Here is a 17,109-nt window from a genome sequence, read left to right on the forward strand (position 1 = left end):
AAGCAATTTTGTAATGAATGTAATATGCCACATAGGCCTAATACTTTCAAGCATGAAGGTAATTATGGTACCATAGATCAGGTTTTATTGTAAGAATACTAATTTTTATAGAGAACAGAATTTATAAAAATAGTTCTATTAGATTTGTGTATGAATGTTATTTATTTGTGGTGAAATAACTTCTCAAGACTCATATTTTCACAGATTTTCATTATAATGCAACCAGTATTACTGAATAAATATCTGATCTCCATTGACCTTTTTTTCTTTGATAGATGTGTTGTTAATAGTCTTGAATGTAATACTATTTTAAAGGTTTTAAAATGTTTTATTTTGTTGACTGCTTTAATTGTGTGTTCCATTTTAATGAGTGGCGTCACTAACATGTGTGAACCAGTAGAAAATACTGTAAATATATATTTTTTCCTGACAAAGCAGCATTTGGTACACAAGTCTTATAGAAGTTTAATACTAAAATACCGTTTTGAAAACTACTATCTGTTCATTCACAAGTCTTCAGTGTTCGTGACATTGACATTGACAAATAACCATAATGACTTGAAATTCTTCAACTATATCGAAACTGGCGCAAACCAAATTTAAATCTATACTAATTTCAGGTTGACTGACCACTGGGTTTTTATAGCCTGCTCTGGTTGATTCTGGCAACTGCACTTTCTAAATTTTCCAGCCGGTGTGAAGTTACCCATAATGTATAACTATCACATTCAATTTATATAATTAAGTATGCCTATTTTCACAATTATATTGCTCTACAGAGACAGAACAAATCAGACAAACTTTAAAAAAACTGTCATGTCCATCCATCCAGTAATAATTGCGTCCTGTGTACTGTTGTTCGTCAGATTTTATTAAAATTTGGTATGACATATGTACACTAAATTGTATCTATTTTTCTTCATTTGGTTTGGTTTAGTTAAGAGCTGCTTTACTTAAGATCATAAGTGACCCGGTTTCTCTTTTTTTGAGTGGTCTGACATTTTTTTAAAAAACTTTAGTGAATATTACTGTGTAACAGACACATTAGATTTTGATGATCCCATTTGAATTTGCTTTAGTATGTTAATTTTAATGGTCACTTTACTGAAAGGTTTGATGAACTTTAATGTATATTTTCTGAACCTTTGTGTAGACAGGAGGCCTTGAAACGGGTTGAGTCCTACTAAAATGTCTAAAGGATTAATATCTTTCAGAATTCTGCATCAGACCAGGTCAGGAGAGAAAAGTGTGAAACACTGTATTATGAAATTCTCCCCCATCTGAGTTTTCATTTTGCTTTTGGTGAAGCAGTATCGTTGGCACTCCATTCTCTTACACCTTCAAACTATGTCCTTCTTTCACCGTGAGATACGAAGTAGAGTACTTGAAAGTAAAAATATCTAATTACACTTTTATATCCTTAAAATATTAGGGCTCTATACCGAAAACAAGACCATGCTGAAATGAATGACAGTACGCATTTTTGAAATTATAACACATCCTTTACATTTGTTATGAACTTCATTTATTTTTTTACCGCAATCACAATGTATCTGAATTTTCTCAGTTTCTTAAGGACTTACATTATTCTTGTACCACAATTGCGTTGTATTCTTGTCAGAAGCATATAAGTCTTTTGTTTTGCATACATCTCTAGATCAGCAACTGTATTGCAGGTCTAGAAAACTGAGATTAACGGCTGTGGGAATCCAAAGCGCTGTCCACGCGACACCATCTATCCACACAAGTTGACACTAACTTCGCCAACAAGTGGTGGTCGCTCAGTCGGTATGGTTCACTTGTGGACTAAAGGCCACAGAGGAGGAGGAGGATCTGTATTGACTTGTAAAAAGAGTTTCTGCTTTGCCACATTGTTGTAAAGAAAATAACGGTGAAATATTTTATTTTGCACCCAATGCAAGATTTGATATTATGTCCAATACTCTTTCAATCAGTACTCACAGTTGTGCTAAAAAATAAGTTGACTTTGCTTTATTTTGCGTATACTGTACAAGAACTGCTATATTCAGTGTTCACTTCTTGTTTTTGGTTTGAGGTCCAGTTAGTAATTTTTTGGTTGGGGATCAGGAAGGTTGCATGATGGGAAACACGGGTATAGAACAAGCTTGCAATATTTAAGGAAAAAATGAAATATAAATATATGTATTGGTAATGTATATACAGTATTTCAGAGTATTAAGTTCTTTTCTTCATGAACTGGCTGATGAAAGCAACAGAAAATCCTGTAATCTTATTTTGAATGATCTGAGTATTCATGCAGTATTCTTAACTAGCATCTCTTGCTTGAATTTTTGTCTATGCCACTAAAATTCTTTTGGATTCCCAACTCATTTGGTGCATTTTCTGGTAAACAAGTGTATGTAGACAAAGGATTATGTGGTACATGTGTTGCATGTGAGAAAGCTATACTTAAAACGTTAGAAAATACAAGCTTCTGTTCACTACTGGGCAGTGGTGTTTCATTTCTAACATTTATTTGTGGCACGTTTTTATCTGCCAGTGGAGAAACAGGACTGTAGCTTTTATGCACTCGAATGTGTCGAATTGAATCACCGGACTGGGAAAAACTTCTCATACATACAGCACATGAGAAGGGTTTCTCTCCTGTGTGGACACGCAAATGACGAACTAGGCTTCCAGACTGGGTGAACCTCTTGGCACAAACATTACATGAAAATGGCTTCTCTCCAGTATGTGTACGCGTGTGACGAGTTAAGTCACCTGACTGGGAAAATCCTTTGGCACATATATTGCAGGTATATGGTCTTTCTCCAGTATGTACACGAGTGTGACGTATAACATCAGCAGCTTGTGTAAAATGTCTCCCACATACATCACAAATAAACAACTTTTCTAACGTTTGATCGCCATTTTGATGGACAAGGGCTAATGCTTCTGAATTATTCATACACATTTTGTATATATGACATTTGTGGAATGTAACCTGAGAATGAATGAATATTTCCAAAATTCTTGTTGCACTTTCCTAATATATTTTACTTTTATTCACCCACATGTGTATATGGCAGCAGCAGTCCAGCACCAAGAACAATTTGACAGGTGGAAATAAAGCTACCACAATAACACTCAAATGACTTAAAACCAGTTCCTTTGTATTCATTTATTATGTCCACTTCATTTCCAGATCAAAACTGTCAGCTGACACATGATCAGTACATCTTGAACCATTCAGTCAATTCACTGAGGTCTGCATTGGAATGTGGAACACCCATTCAATTTGACCTGAAAAATAAGATGGATGTAAATGTTAAAATAACACTCAAGCATTGCACCATATTCTGTATTACAAATAACTTCAAAAGCAAATATAGTAAATTATCAGAAACAGATTATTAAATTTGCGTACTCAAAATTTTAGTATTAGGAGACTTGTCTTCTGGGACAGAACTAATTCTTGCATTCTGTTCTATTAAACTTTATTAATAATATCTGCATAAAATCAGGATTAATGCACTGAGAAAGCTAATCCATGAATATCTTCACCCTGTTTTCATAATATATTTCTTGGCTGGAGAATCTTCAGGATATTAAACCAAGTAGTCAGAAACTCAGTTTTGGCTACATTCATTTGTCTTCCGTTAACGGTAAAAGTGGAAGTGAAACTGTGTCCCTTGGTACTGAACCAAATCCTTATCATATGAGCATGCAACAGAAGTGCTTGAAGATAATCTTCCCCAGTGTCACTTTATCCACCAAAAAAACTATATGAATTATCATGGATTTGAACCTAGACCTTTATATTTATAACAGAAAAAAGACTTGCTTATCCTTAATTCAGTTATTTCTGGACGGTTTTTGGAGTAGCCTAGTTTGGTTACACAGAGTAGTTATATATACATAGGTTTTATAGTTTAAAAATTTACCTCGGGTATCCCATGCATAAACCTGCTTTAAATACGAACTTATTCACACACGTTTACTGAAACAAAAAATTTGTTTGGCCCTCGCCGTTTTTGCTTTACTGGCCGAAAAAGGAGACGTGTTTAACCAGTAGAACAAAGTAGGGATTCCCGTACCTCACGCTCTGATTTTAATAAATGTTCCTGACTTGCCGCACATAACCTCTAACACTGGTAAGCAGCCCCTGCATTTTATTTGGTAAGAACTATGCTATCATGTTCTACATAGATAAGGTAGTGCAGAATACCACACACGAGTTATAATATGCCAGTTAATTCAGAACTCAGTTCCTAATTAAAATATTCTACAGCAACACAAACATTTACGCCTACTTGATCATAATGTGCTCGATCAGTATATCCAAAAATGTAAATTCATGTTGTCTGTGATAACAAGTCAGCATTTATTTCTGTACATAAGAAATTTGTAACGGAACCTGGGAACAAATGGAAAGTTACGATTATCGGAACATTTCTTCTTCATTGTTTGTTTTCTGCGAATATAATTTTTCTCCTACAATATCAGAAAAGGTCTACCAAACGAGATATAGCTAGTGTCACGTAACTTCGAACAAGGCCAAGAGTAACTTCGAATGCGCAGAAGAAGAATTTCAGACAAGAGGGTGAAGGGAGGGTCTGAGAAGTGACAGGCGACCAGTGGAAGAACGAGTGTTAAGAAACTCTTCCCACCACAAGCTATGCGCGGGATTTAACTACGAACGCGGGCCTTGTACGAAGTTACGCGACACTGTCTATAATAAAAGGCAAATGTGATCCGGGGAGTGGCAGACGTTGAACACTAACGATTCACTAAGCTAAGTTTTATTAACGTTATTGCATATTATTTGATGTAGATATATTCCAGCCCCGAATTATTGGTTTATATGCTTGCCCCAGATTGTAGCTGCAGTTTTTTTGGGTGGAAAGGATTCTCTACGTTCAAATCATACGTTCTCATACCATTACGCTCATCGCGTTGCGGAATATCCTCACGGTCTTTTCCACGAGTCTCTCACAAAACTTGTACCGGATTGTGGGCGGCATCGTTAGTTAAAATAAGATGTAATACAATTCACTGAACCCGATCTAAACTCATTTTAACCCTAAAGTAAATAGTCTTCATGTAAAGTCGTGTTTTATGGTAAAGCCTCTTGGGGAACCTGTTAGGTGTAAGTTAATTACTCCGAATTATTCTTCACATTCCACATCGCGACGTCGAATACGGAGTTTTCAGTGTGACTGATATCATTGAGTTCGGGAAGTCCCAAGTATTGCTATTGAAATGTTGGGATGATTTTACAAATTTATGGCAAAAGTAGACGCATGTATTTGTTAAAGTAATATAAAAATAAGTCTGCATATTTACGTCCTGTTATTCCATAATTTTCAGCGTCAAATTCTTGTGTTTTATGAACAATTCCGCTGTACAGTATAAAGCACAGACATGCCCAAAAGTTATTAACGAAATGATTTTATAGATTAAAATCACGAATACTAAGAGGATGGCCAAGATCATTAAGATAATGTCTTGCAAAACTTTCGGGAAGTAACTGTCAGATGTCTTCTAGATTATTCTGGGCCTTTCTGTAAGTTTTCTTCCACGATTTCATGCATTCTGTATAGGTCTTCGTTTCCATGCCATCATAGACGTGCATTTTTCATTGCATATTTTAGAAGATGAGTAAGATTGGCTTTTAATTTTGTCTCTTACCGCCTCCCGCCCTTACATTTGTCGTACTTACCAGCGAAAGGGTATATGCCACTGTGTTGACCTATGTCTATGTCACCCTCTTTTACAAGTGACGTACTCGACGAAAAGAATCACGATAGATAAGAGAATTCCCAGCACAAACAGAACGTGGATGATCATCACCATTTCCAAAGTGACGCTAGGGGGTGGTTCCAGCAGAATCTCTCTGGTGTGTGGTCGCCAGGTTTTATCCGCAATGCGTTGTATTATTCCAGTCTGTTTAAGCTCCAGCATACTGGAACAAAACATTTAGTTATTGAAAATCAGAGTGAGAAGTTAGTTACGAAGTATTTACATCAGTTTTGTCAAAGTATTAATCTAGGCGGATGAGGTGGGCAGGGCATGTAGCACAAATGAGGGAGAAGAGGAATTCATGTAGGATATTTGTGGGAAAGCCAGAAGGAAATAGACCATTGGGAAGATCAAGGCGTAGGTGAGTGGACAGTATTAAAATGGATCTCAGAGAGATATGATGGGATGGATTGGATTTATCTGGCTCAGGATAGGGACCAGTAGAGGGCTCTTCTAAACACGGTAATGAATCTTCGGGTTCCATAAAATGCTGGGAAATTCGTGAGTAGCTGCATAATTGGAGGCTCCTCAAGAAGGGCTCAGCTCCATGAGTATGCATGTATGGATTGGTGGATGGATGGATCTAGGCATGCTGTACTCAGGGATTCAAAGAATGCACACGAGTCGAATCAGCCAGAACTTCTTTTCTAAGGGAAGTTAGCCGGAAAATGTGTAATTGGTTGGTTTGTTAGGGTTCATTAGTTTGATTGGTTCGTTAGCCAGCCAGCCCTCTAGTTCCTGTACTTACTGGTGACTGAAAAGCCATTTGAAGGGACTTCCCCTTCGCATTATTAGTGATACTGCTTTCGAATAATAAGCTCTGGGAATCCCCACAACTTCGCAGGGCAGTTCTCGCTTAAGATTCAGGTAGATCTTTTCTGAAGCAACGAATGCGTATCGCCGTTCGGTGCATATCATCTCCAGACCCGTTCTTACGATTCCGGGAGCATTTTTTCTCCCTGGATAAATTAATTTCCAATAAATCTCTTTCAGCACGGGATCTTTCGAGGTCTGAAACGAAAAACGAATAACTTCACGTTTTACATATCCTCAAAATATGTAAATAAAGAGAGAAATTTCATGTTTTTACAAATAAGCTGAACGTATATATATATATATATATATATATTAGAAGACTTTGCTTTGAATCAAGAGGTTCTGGGAAGAACTAATCGCCTTCTTCCCTTTGATATGACACAGACTGCATAGGAAACGAAATAACTAGGTGGATACACAGACACAGAGACAGCAAGATGATCTCACATGGTTCTTCATTTTTAGAAATGAGGAGCAGACACATAGACAATACGTAACAATATAAGAACTGTTGGACGTGGTGTTTTCTCTGAGGTCCGTGTCAATTCAGATAGTATGTGGTGAAAGGAAAGTAGGTGATTAGTCCTTCCCAGAAGCTCTTGTTACTTTTGGAGACAGTAGATTCCGCCGAAAATCTGGTACCTCTCTATACCAGAGTACACAATATCACATCCCAGAAGAAGAGAATGACAGGCAAATGCCGGGATACACCTTATATTAGGCCACGATCACTTCCTTCCGCCTCATTTATAGTTCACTATTCACCCTCATCCAGTTATTCGACTCTGTATAATCTGAGTCAGGAATAGCATAATTAAAAACTATAATTAAATATTATCATATTTAAGTACTGTCCGTGTCTTCAGATCTGGCCCACGTACTGCGCAGTGGATATGCTCAGTTGCACTGTTGTACGCGCATGCGTGTGTAGGTAGGTTATAACAGGGGCTTGGATACAGTGCTTCAGTGGCTTCATTTTCCCTTCGTCCCTCAATGCAGCTGCAAACACTGCCCCACTACTTCTTTCCTTACTTCTCACGCGCGGCACAGAGGCCAGGCTAAAAATACAGACTATAGTTTCGTGTACCTTGAAGTAACTTGTACTTATGGCGGCCACGTACTGCGCACTGGATATGCGCAGTTGCACTTTTGTACGCGCATGCGTGTGTAGGTAGGTTATAACAGGGGCTTGGATACAGTGCTTCAGTCGCTTCAGTTGCCCTCCGTCCCTCAATGCAGATGCAATCACTACCCCCACTACTTCTTTCCTTACTTCTCACGCGCAACACAGAGGCCAGGCTGAAAACACAGACTATATTTTCGTGTACCTTGAAGTAACTTGCAGTGATGGCGGCTTGTGTTGTACCAACTTGGTATGATCCATCTTCTAGTACACCTTTGAAATCTGTGAACGGGAGATCGAATCTTCTGACAGTGAGATGAGTGATGAACGAATCACAATACGCAAGGAACAAAAGAGTAGCGGTGAAATAAGCCGTCAAATTAACCATGCGACAAGAGTGAATCTTGGGTGTTGTGTAGTTACCTGTGGATATAAATTAATAGTATAAATATTACTGGCTGTGTTCATAAATTAATCATAGCCTATAATGAAGAGTTTTGCCTTCTTGGACATAACATCGCTTTTTCATTTGCTGCCTGCTTCATGCTGGTTTCTTGCTTGGCTTATTCTTCCGCCCTGAAGATATAAGCTACACATTCCTCCGAAATATCGGTTGACATTCAACGGACTACTCGGTGTTATATTTTAACCGACCGTTTAGCTGAAGCCATTAGTCAGAGTATGAGGTTGGCCAGCCTGCAAGGACGTACGCTTGAAAGTAGAGAAACTTCCACAATTGAAAGCCAGTACCAAGCAACGTGACTGAGGACGCTACTAAATGTGTAATAGTGATCTGTAAAGTCTAGTCACGAGCTGTAGAACGTCAAGTAAATCCAATAATCAATCCAAAAGCCGTCTATCTCAATAACTTGATAATACCACGTGTCATCACCTAGTATCCATTTCATGTAGTGTCGATGTTCTTCCGTGGTGACAGGGGGCGTGGAGGTATCCGCCACTGCTACCACTTATTCTTGACGTAAGGCGGAAGTTGATAAAAAGGCTACTAAGCGCTGCCTGCGTGGCAGGCGAGCCTACTATCCCTGTTCACTTCTAGTCCCTCACCCTTAACTGTCGTTGCATTCGGGTGCCGTTGCCTGCCTGGGGGGCTGTTCTGCCTTTCGTTTGGGCTAGGATCCTCGGGATCGGTCGGGGGAAGGTTGAGTTTGTGAGGGTGAATTATAACTCTCTGTACAACCTATCCTATTTACACTTGTCTATTTACACTATTTACAATATTAACAAGGCCGAATTTCAGCCGGGACTACATCATCTCTATACGTCGTCAGGCTACCGTTTCATCATAATCTCCCCTCCTGGGGTGTAAGACTCTGGGCCCGTCTCTCTCTTTCTCCTATTTCGACTCATGAGAATATGCAAGTGTGAACCCCTTTTCACTCTCCATTCCCTACTACTCAATTCTACACTATCTTATCATAATGTTTCACCCTTAAAATATGTCCTTTCTAAACTTTAACATACTAAAAGACTAAGTATGTTTCTCACAACTTCAACTGTCCGACTATGAAAAACAAATATGCGTCCTCCGCATATTACTAGTAACTCATAACACATACGCTATAACGACGGCCATATTGCCGGACTAGCATCCTAGACAATTACCTGTTACATTATTTCTATTATTCTACCCTAAGGGCTCGCAGGGCACACTGGAAATAGCTTTTCCACATTTTAGCAAACAACCATTTACCTACAACAATAAAGTTTAACAGCATGGCTTATATGAGCAAACATGACTTACTTGAATAGAGACGCAGGCTAGACACCACCACTTGTAAGACCCATGTCGAATAGAGCCTCCGGTTGAACTCTTTGACAGTTAATAATAGTAATTTTCTCTGATTGATCCCTCCAGCGTTTTTGTACTCTCTTTTTGCTGACTCGCTGGGTTCCGGGGGTGTATTCACCCGCCCATCCTGACGTGATTTTGGGTCGGTGTGGCTCATTCATTGGCTGTTTATCGAAAGGGCGTTGTCTCTTTCAGGTCTACCGCCCTCTCCGACTCAGCGATGTCTTAATGTCCTAGATCTCCATGTCCCACTTCATATAGCCTCTTCCTCAATGTCAGCGTTATTACACTGTCGTGCTAACATGCTGATTACAAAACAATTGCCTCACTACTGCTACATTTCGTTATTGCTATTTCTTAATCTTAAAGTCTAGGTACACTTATTCCCAAATTTACCCCCCAAAAAACATATCTACTTGTACATAACCTTTGGGGCATAACAGTCGATAATGTGGTACGCGTTATTGGACGAGGAGAAGCGTGGTATAAAAAGTACAAGAGGCTTGAACTTAGCGGCGGTCAGGTATAGGACCGTTCAGCCTTATTGGCTCCTGGGAGCTGAAGTATTACTTACTCTGCATGCAGAAGATGCCAGCGACGTGGAATACAGAATTGTAGAGGTTATATTTCTCTTCTTTCTGTGGTGTTCGGTTTGTGCCTGAGAGATGCCATGTTACTGTGAGCAGGGTTACGAATGTCAAGAATGCTGCAAGTATTGCTCTCCACGCCCACGGAGCAAACGGGAGTAACAGTCTTGTAGAAGGCGACTTGAAGCCAGGATCCTTTATGTACAACATTTTTCTGTTAAGAGAAGCAAATTGTTTTGGTTAGTTTGCGATGTGAAAGCTATGCAATTATCCATGCAAATTTGGCTATCTAGTGTAGCATTACTATCTCATGAGAAACTTTATCGTAAACCCTTTAGTCACTCGTTAAATTAAAGCGTTTTGCATGCCCCCGATGGTGGGGGGAGGACTGGTAGGTATGATAAAATACGAAGAATTTATTATAATTGTCGAAGTGTCATAAATAATTTGTTTACTTCAGTGCATTTGTAAAAAAAAAAAGGCAAAGCTATCCCTGTAACAGGCCGTGAAGGCCCATAGGGTTGTGAGACGTCGAGGCTCCCACATTATGTAGATAGTCGACTCACAAATGGCGGTAAGGTTGTCATCCTTACGCGCCGGCCGCGCTTTACTCCCCAGGAAGATTCCTGGTCCCTGGTACTCGTTTCTGTTAGAGGCTGAGTCGTCCCCAGGGCCATAGTGCGGCTGGAAGGATTAGGTAAATTGAATAATCCAGTGACCTCATCGGAAATCGAACCTGCGACTTTCCGGCTTGTAGATTTAAAAAAAAAAAAAAATCTTTTGGTTTTACATCCACATTGTCAAGAAGGCGAGTTCAATGAAATCTTTGTTAGGCTCTCACGCCATTATATAGATTTCGGGAAACAGTGCACTGAGGAAACATCTACAAGACTGCACGGTGTCACAACCGAGAAGACCACATTCTGAAAAGCCTGTGTACTCTGGTCTGTATCAATATTCTGCAGTGTAGAGTGATGGGATTAATCAAGAATTGGGAAGGGACCGGTCGCTGCCTAGTTTATGGTACTATCCCAGAAATTCCCTGGAAGGCCTAAGGAAAACCACCAGAAACCTCAGTCAGTGTAGTCTGCAAGTCAGAACTGTGACAGTTTGGGAATCGGTGTCTTCAGTCACTTTATATTGTTGAGACATTAAAGTGAGGTAAAGCTATCCTTGTGGTTAATTAATTACCCTGAAAACGTATGGGGATTGGAGGTAACCTTAACCACGACAGGTAATGGAGGAGAGTGATCAGACTCACGCTTCGGTCGTATTACCCCTAGTGCCCATTGCATAGGAGTCTGGGTGGGCCCAAGAGTTCGGCTTGCCCCTGTCTGGAATTGAACCTCAATCTATGGGTCCTCCAATTCATAATCTATTTAGGACCTGAGGATCTCACTCTACTGCCGTATAGTCCGTTGAAAGTCAAGCGACGTTTCGGAGAAAAGTACCGCCTTCATGGCTTGTCACCTGCTTTCAAGCTGGTGTCTTGTTTCGGATTATTTGACCCTGAAGAAGAAGACGATATGTTTCTCCGAAACGTCGGTGGACTTTCAACGGACTACACGCCGTTATACCGCAGGAAATAGTACTATTTATTCGTTATACGACTGAGCTATCCCGTTATGATTTCTATGGTAATAAAATATATAAATATTTGTCATCCTGTTGCCCAAAAATTACGGAAGTATTTATTCTTATTATAGAGAACATTTTGTGACATTCATCCATGATGTGAAAGGAAATCTTACTTCAGATTCCACAGAGGTGGGAAAAAGTCGACATCGTCGAGGCGCTCAGTGCCAAAATCTAGAACATTGAGCCCTACGTCAGCTTCGTTAGCCGCAACGCTGCCAATGACGCCATCCCACCTTCCGTTTGAATCTCTGGCACCGTAAGATCCGTGGGACGGTTCTTCGTAACGAGTCCTGAAACGCATACGAGACATTTCACTCGATGTCTTTCTCGAAAATTGCTTAAATACTTACGCAGGCTTATAATAATAATAATAATAATAATAATAATAATAATATGACGTAAAGATAGGAAACAGATGTTTTGAAAATGTGGCACAGTTCAGATATTTGGGAACAATGATACGAAATCGAAACCTGATGCAGGAAGAAATTAAGAGGAGATTGAACTCGGGTAATACTTGCTACCATTCAGTCCAGAACCTTTTGTCTTCTCGTCTGCTGTCCAAAAACATAAGTATTAGAATATACAAAATTATAATTTTGCCTGTGGTTCTGTATGGGTGTGAAACTTGGTCTCTGACATTAAGGGAGGAACATAGACTGAGGGTGTTGAGGAGAATATTTGACCGAAGAGAGATGAAGTGACAGGAGGTTGGAGAAAACTGCATAATGAGGAGCTTCATAACTTGTACTCTTCTTCAAGTATGATCAGAATGATCAAGTCAAGGATTATGAGGTGGGCGGGGCATGTAACACGAATGGGGGAGAAAGGAATGCATAAAGGATATTGGTGGGAAAGCCAGAAGGAAGGAAACCACTGGGAAGACCAAGGCATAGGTGGGTTGACAATATTAAAATGGATCTTAGAGAGAGGATGAGATGCTGTGGATTGGATTGATCCGGCTTAGGATATGGACCAGTGGAGAGCTCTTGTGAACACGGGAATGAACCTTCATGTTCCATAAAATACTGGGAAATTCTTGAGTAGCTGCAGAATTGGCGGCTCCTCAAGAATGGCTCAGCTCCATGAGTAAGTAAGCAATACTAATGAGGAGCTTAGGCCGCGGCATAGCTCAGGCAATTAGTCGCTGGCTTCCTACCGCGGGAATAGGATGGAAGTTATGAAAAGAAAGAGAGACAAAGATTATAGTAAATTTCTAATTATGGAGTAAGACGAACGGCACTATTTAACGACGACGCGTGCTTAAAGACGTTTCAGACGAACCTTTAGTTGTGTATGTATGATCTATGTATACTCACGTGAAGTTCATCCGATATTCAAATTGTCTCCATAGCTGCACCACAAAACCGCTGTGATTACGTGCGCAGTCGTCTTCACAGTATATGAATGGTGCCTGTGTGACGTCATAACATGAATTAATACGAAATATGTTAATATGTCAGGAGTTTTAATTCATGTGTGCACCGAGCGAGTTACTTCAAGCAACGATGCTTCTGAATTTTAGTCTACAAACGTCTCGGTTAGGCCGCGACTGCTACTATGGAGAGAGAAGTTTTCTGTAGTTTTTCCTCAGCTCCTCCAGGCAACTGCAGGGATAATAAAAGATAAAGCTGTCCCTGTACAAGGTCGTGGAGGCCCATAGGTTTATGAAACGTTGAGGCTCCCACATTTTCTAGACAATCGGCTCACAGATGGCGGTGGGGTTTTCAGCCTTACGCACCGGCCGCCCTTTACCCTCCGGAAAGATTCCTGGTACTCATTTCTGTTAGAGGCTGAGTCGACCCTAGGGCCATAGTGCGGCTGGAAGGATTATGTCAATTGATAAATCCGATAGTCTCATCGGGACTCAAACCAGCGACCTTCTGGCTTGTAACATCATGCTTCAACCAACTACGCTACAGCGTGCAATACGGGTATAGTACTTTAAATGAAGGACCTACCGTTTCCTTTCACATCCTTTCCCATGTAATCATTCTCTACCTTTCAATTAGGGAAACCGGGTCAGCTGAGTCGGTATAGTTACCGATTACGGGCTAGAAGGTCGAGATTCGAGTCCCGGCAGGGACAAGAAATTTTCTTTTTTTTTAGAGCCTCCAGGTAGGCTCTGGGGTCCACTTACCGTCCTGTTCGATGAGAAGTATCGGCTCCTTCCAGGGGGTTAAAACGGCGGTACGTGTGAAGCTGACCTCTTACCGCCATACACTGCCAAGGTCAAGAATGGTGGAGTTATACCTCCATTCTCCATACGTCTTAATGGTGTGATGCTTAATTAGTTAGCCACATGGATAACTTTATCCTTTTGTTTAATTATTCGACACGTCATAGTCTGAGTTACTGACAGTGCTGTTAAATAAACACATGTTACCTGCGGGTATACTGATCCTCTGGTTCGTAGGCCTTTCAAGTCTCCTCTTCGCTTGACGAAAGGGGTATCAGTCCAGACGAAGCCACCCCCGGAACTCCAGTTCGAAACGCGGTACGTCTGAAGGGACTGGTAACGGTGGACGCGGTACATTTCAGTCAGGGATACATCCCCTGACTGCTGGGCAACCAGAAACTCGCAGTCGAATGGGATGTGGAGATCCATAAATAATTCGTCAAGCGGCACGCTTGATTCTAGAAACATCAGCCACTTGATATTCGCCTGTGTCAATAAAACGCATTCGTAAGCGCTAGAACTATAACGTTTTCCTACGGTTTTGTATTGGTGTGAAAATTGGGCTCTGACATTAAGGGAGAAACATAGACTGATGAAAATATTTGAACCCACGAAGAATTTAGTGGTAGGAGATCAGAGAAAACTGCGTAATGAGGAACTTCAGAACTTGTACTGTTTTCCAAACGTAATTAAAATGACCAGATTAAGAATGATCATATATGCAGGGCATGTAGCACGTATAGAGGAGGAAAGAGACCACTGGCAAGATCAAGACATAGACAGGAAGATAATGCTAAGATGAAGAGTTTTTCTAAGATTTGAGGCTTTCACGGCGGTGACTATGAAGAAAGCAGTCTTCTGGGATTTGGCACCGTTTATATGTGGTGTTAACCGACGTTTCGGAGGAACGTATCGCCTCCATCTTCAGGGTAGAAGGAAAAATATAATAAATCCGCAAGTGAAGAGACGAGTCTGCTTTTACCGGTTCTCACGGTCTCTTCGCTTGCGGATTTCTTATATTTTTCCTTCTACCCTGAAGATGGAGGCGATACGTTCCTCCGAAACGTCGGTTAACACCACATATACAGGGTGCCAAATCCAAGAAGACTGCTTTCTTCATGAAGAGTTTTGTTTTATAGGATATAATGCATTTTACTCCGTTTCAAAAGAGCACACGGTGTTGTATCCCAAAAGATAAGAACACTTCAAAATCACCGCTGTGATAACCTCAAATCCTACATGATATTAAGATGGTTCTTAGACAGACACATGTATCCATTTACGTTGCCCTTACCCCAATTCATGAAAAAGTTCTTATTTCTCACACACGGTGCTTCTTGTGTTTGAAACTTCAGACCGTTAAATCTCGTAGTTTGTACCCTAAAATTGTATATAAAAATTCCAGTGGGGTAAGCAGACGTAAGGACGCTCAGAAATGAAATCTAATGCCCACCCACATATATTATCTTGTTATTGTACTGAAATTATACGAACAAAAGCAATAAAGCAAGGGTGAAACTTTGCGGATAGTATGCGTCACCTCGTACTGCTGACCCTGTGTCATGTTGTAGCAGCAGGAGTGGATGACGCATAGAGGGCGACAGCGTCGTTCTGCCACGTTGACATCCTCTATGTACGCTGGTGCCATCTGGATCAATTCGTCACCACGTGACTTAAGAATATCTCTCGTGTATTTCGCCTCAATGAAATCTATTGATTGACAGTCCAAACAGAACAAGTTAATAATCAATGATATTACATTATTATAAAAATAGTACTATCTTCTGTAATGTGACACCTTATAGTATTGTCGAAGTTTACTAACGTTTCGGAGCAATATATTATCTCTATCTTCAGGGTAGAAAAATACGTTGCTTCCTCGTTTTGCTCATCTTACATTCCGATACTAAGCTTCCACGAGACCATAAGATGTCAATAGCAATAGTCTTCGTATTTACGTCATCAGTACCTCAAACATGGTTATACAGGTCTATAAGTTTGTGACAATGGTATATTAATACAATTATTGTATTTATGAACATTATCCATCGTCCATCTTGGATTCTGTCTCCGTCTAAATTTCCGGATTTACTCCGGAGATAGGGACGAGCTCTATCGATGTGGCCGAACTGAATAGGTTTAACCTAAAGACGGAGACAGAATCCAGTCTCCAAAACATTGTTTAAAAGAAAGAAGGGGACTACCTCTATCGATGTGGCCCAACTGAATAGGTTTTACCTAAGGAAGGAGACAGAATCCAGTCTCCGAAACGTTGTGTTGTACTTGTATATAAAAAGAAGGGGACTAGCTCTATCGATGTGGCCCAACTGAATAGGTTTTACCTAAAGACGGAGACAGAATCCAGTCTCCGAAACGTTGTGTTGTAAATAAAAAGAAGGGGACTAGCTCTATCGATGTGGCCCAACTGAATAGGTTTTACCTAAAGACGGAGACAGAATCCAGTCTCCGAAACGTTGTGTTTTAAATAAAAAGAAGGGGACTACCTCTATCGATGTGGCCCATCTGAATAGGTTTTACCTAAGGAAGGAGACAGAATCCAGTTTCCGAAACGTTGTGTTGTAAATAAAAAGAAGGGGACTACCTCTATCGATGTGGCCCAACTGAATAGGTTTTACCTAAAGACGGAGACAGAATCCAGTCTCCGAAACGTTGTGTTTTAAATAAAAAGAATGGGACTAGCTCTATCGATGTGGCCCAACTGAATAGGTTTCACCTAAGGACGGAGACAGAATCCAGTCTCCGACACATTATGTGTTACAATATAAAGCAGAAACACAGTACATGTGTGCTTATACAGGACTTCTCTCCGTAAGGTTTCCAACACAAGCTACTATGTGCAGCAGATTGATCTCAGCAAGTAAAATCACAGGTAAATCCTTACCTTGGTCGTGCGGCGAATGTAGAAGATACACGCAATTTGCGAAATATTTTTTCATTACTCCTTCGGTAATGGTTCTAACCATATCGGCTGACCAGATACTTTCAAATTTACTTTCAGCTGCACCATTTGTAATACTAATTACAGTTGCCATAATCAGTGCAACTATCATGTTTTATGTTTGACATTTATTTTATTCTTGAAGTGTTTTCAATATTACACGGTTTCTGTAAGCAGTGCTCTGTAGGCGTGCATGATATAAAACTCAAAATATAATTTTTCTTCTTATAGGTT

The 17,109-nt window shown here is 40.2% G+C and overlaps 1 protein-coding gene across 2 annotated transcripts in view; it reads right to left on the minus strand.

The window, feature by feature from the left end:
• Positions 1-1,759: 1,759 nt before the first annotated feature.
• Positions 1,760-17,109, minus strand: part of LOC111869607 (probable glutamate receptor) — a 38,007-nt gene continuing 22,657 nt past the window's right edge. Inside the window, exons 2-10 of one of the 2 annotated variants that reach the window (XM_023861256.2) lie at positions 15,457-15,626; positions 14,124-14,402; positions 13,057-13,151; positions 11,851-12,027; positions 10,087-10,313; positions 7,908-8,125; positions 6,512-6,774; positions 5,684-5,926; positions 1,760-3,264 (exon numbers count right to left, since the gene is read on the minus strand). In XM_023861256.2, coding sequence (XP_023717024.1) covers positions 5,725-5,926; positions 6,512-6,774; positions 7,908-8,125; positions 10,087-10,313; positions 11,851-12,027; positions 13,057-13,151; positions 14,124-14,402; positions 15,457-15,564 — 1,569 coding nt within the window. In that variant the 5' untranslated portion in view covers positions 15,565-15,626 and the 3' untranslated portion in view covers positions 1,760-3,264; positions 5,684-5,724. Of the gene's footprint in view, positions 3,265-3,905; positions 4,498-5,683; positions 5,927-6,511; positions 6,775-7,907; positions 8,126-10,086; positions 10,314-11,850; positions 12,028-13,056; positions 13,152-14,123; positions 14,403-15,456; positions 15,627-17,109 lie in introns of those variants that run through there. The other variant, XR_002843694.2, reaches the window with a different exon arrangement.

Source organism: Cryptotermes secundus, unplaced genomic scaffold (genome assembly GCF_002891405.2).
Source record: "Cryptotermes secundus unplaced genomic scaffold, Csec_1.0 scaffold512, whole genome shotgun sequence".
Lineage (NCBI taxonomy): Eukaryota > Metazoa > Arthropoda > Insecta > Blattodea > Kalotermitidae > Cryptotermes > Cryptotermes secundus.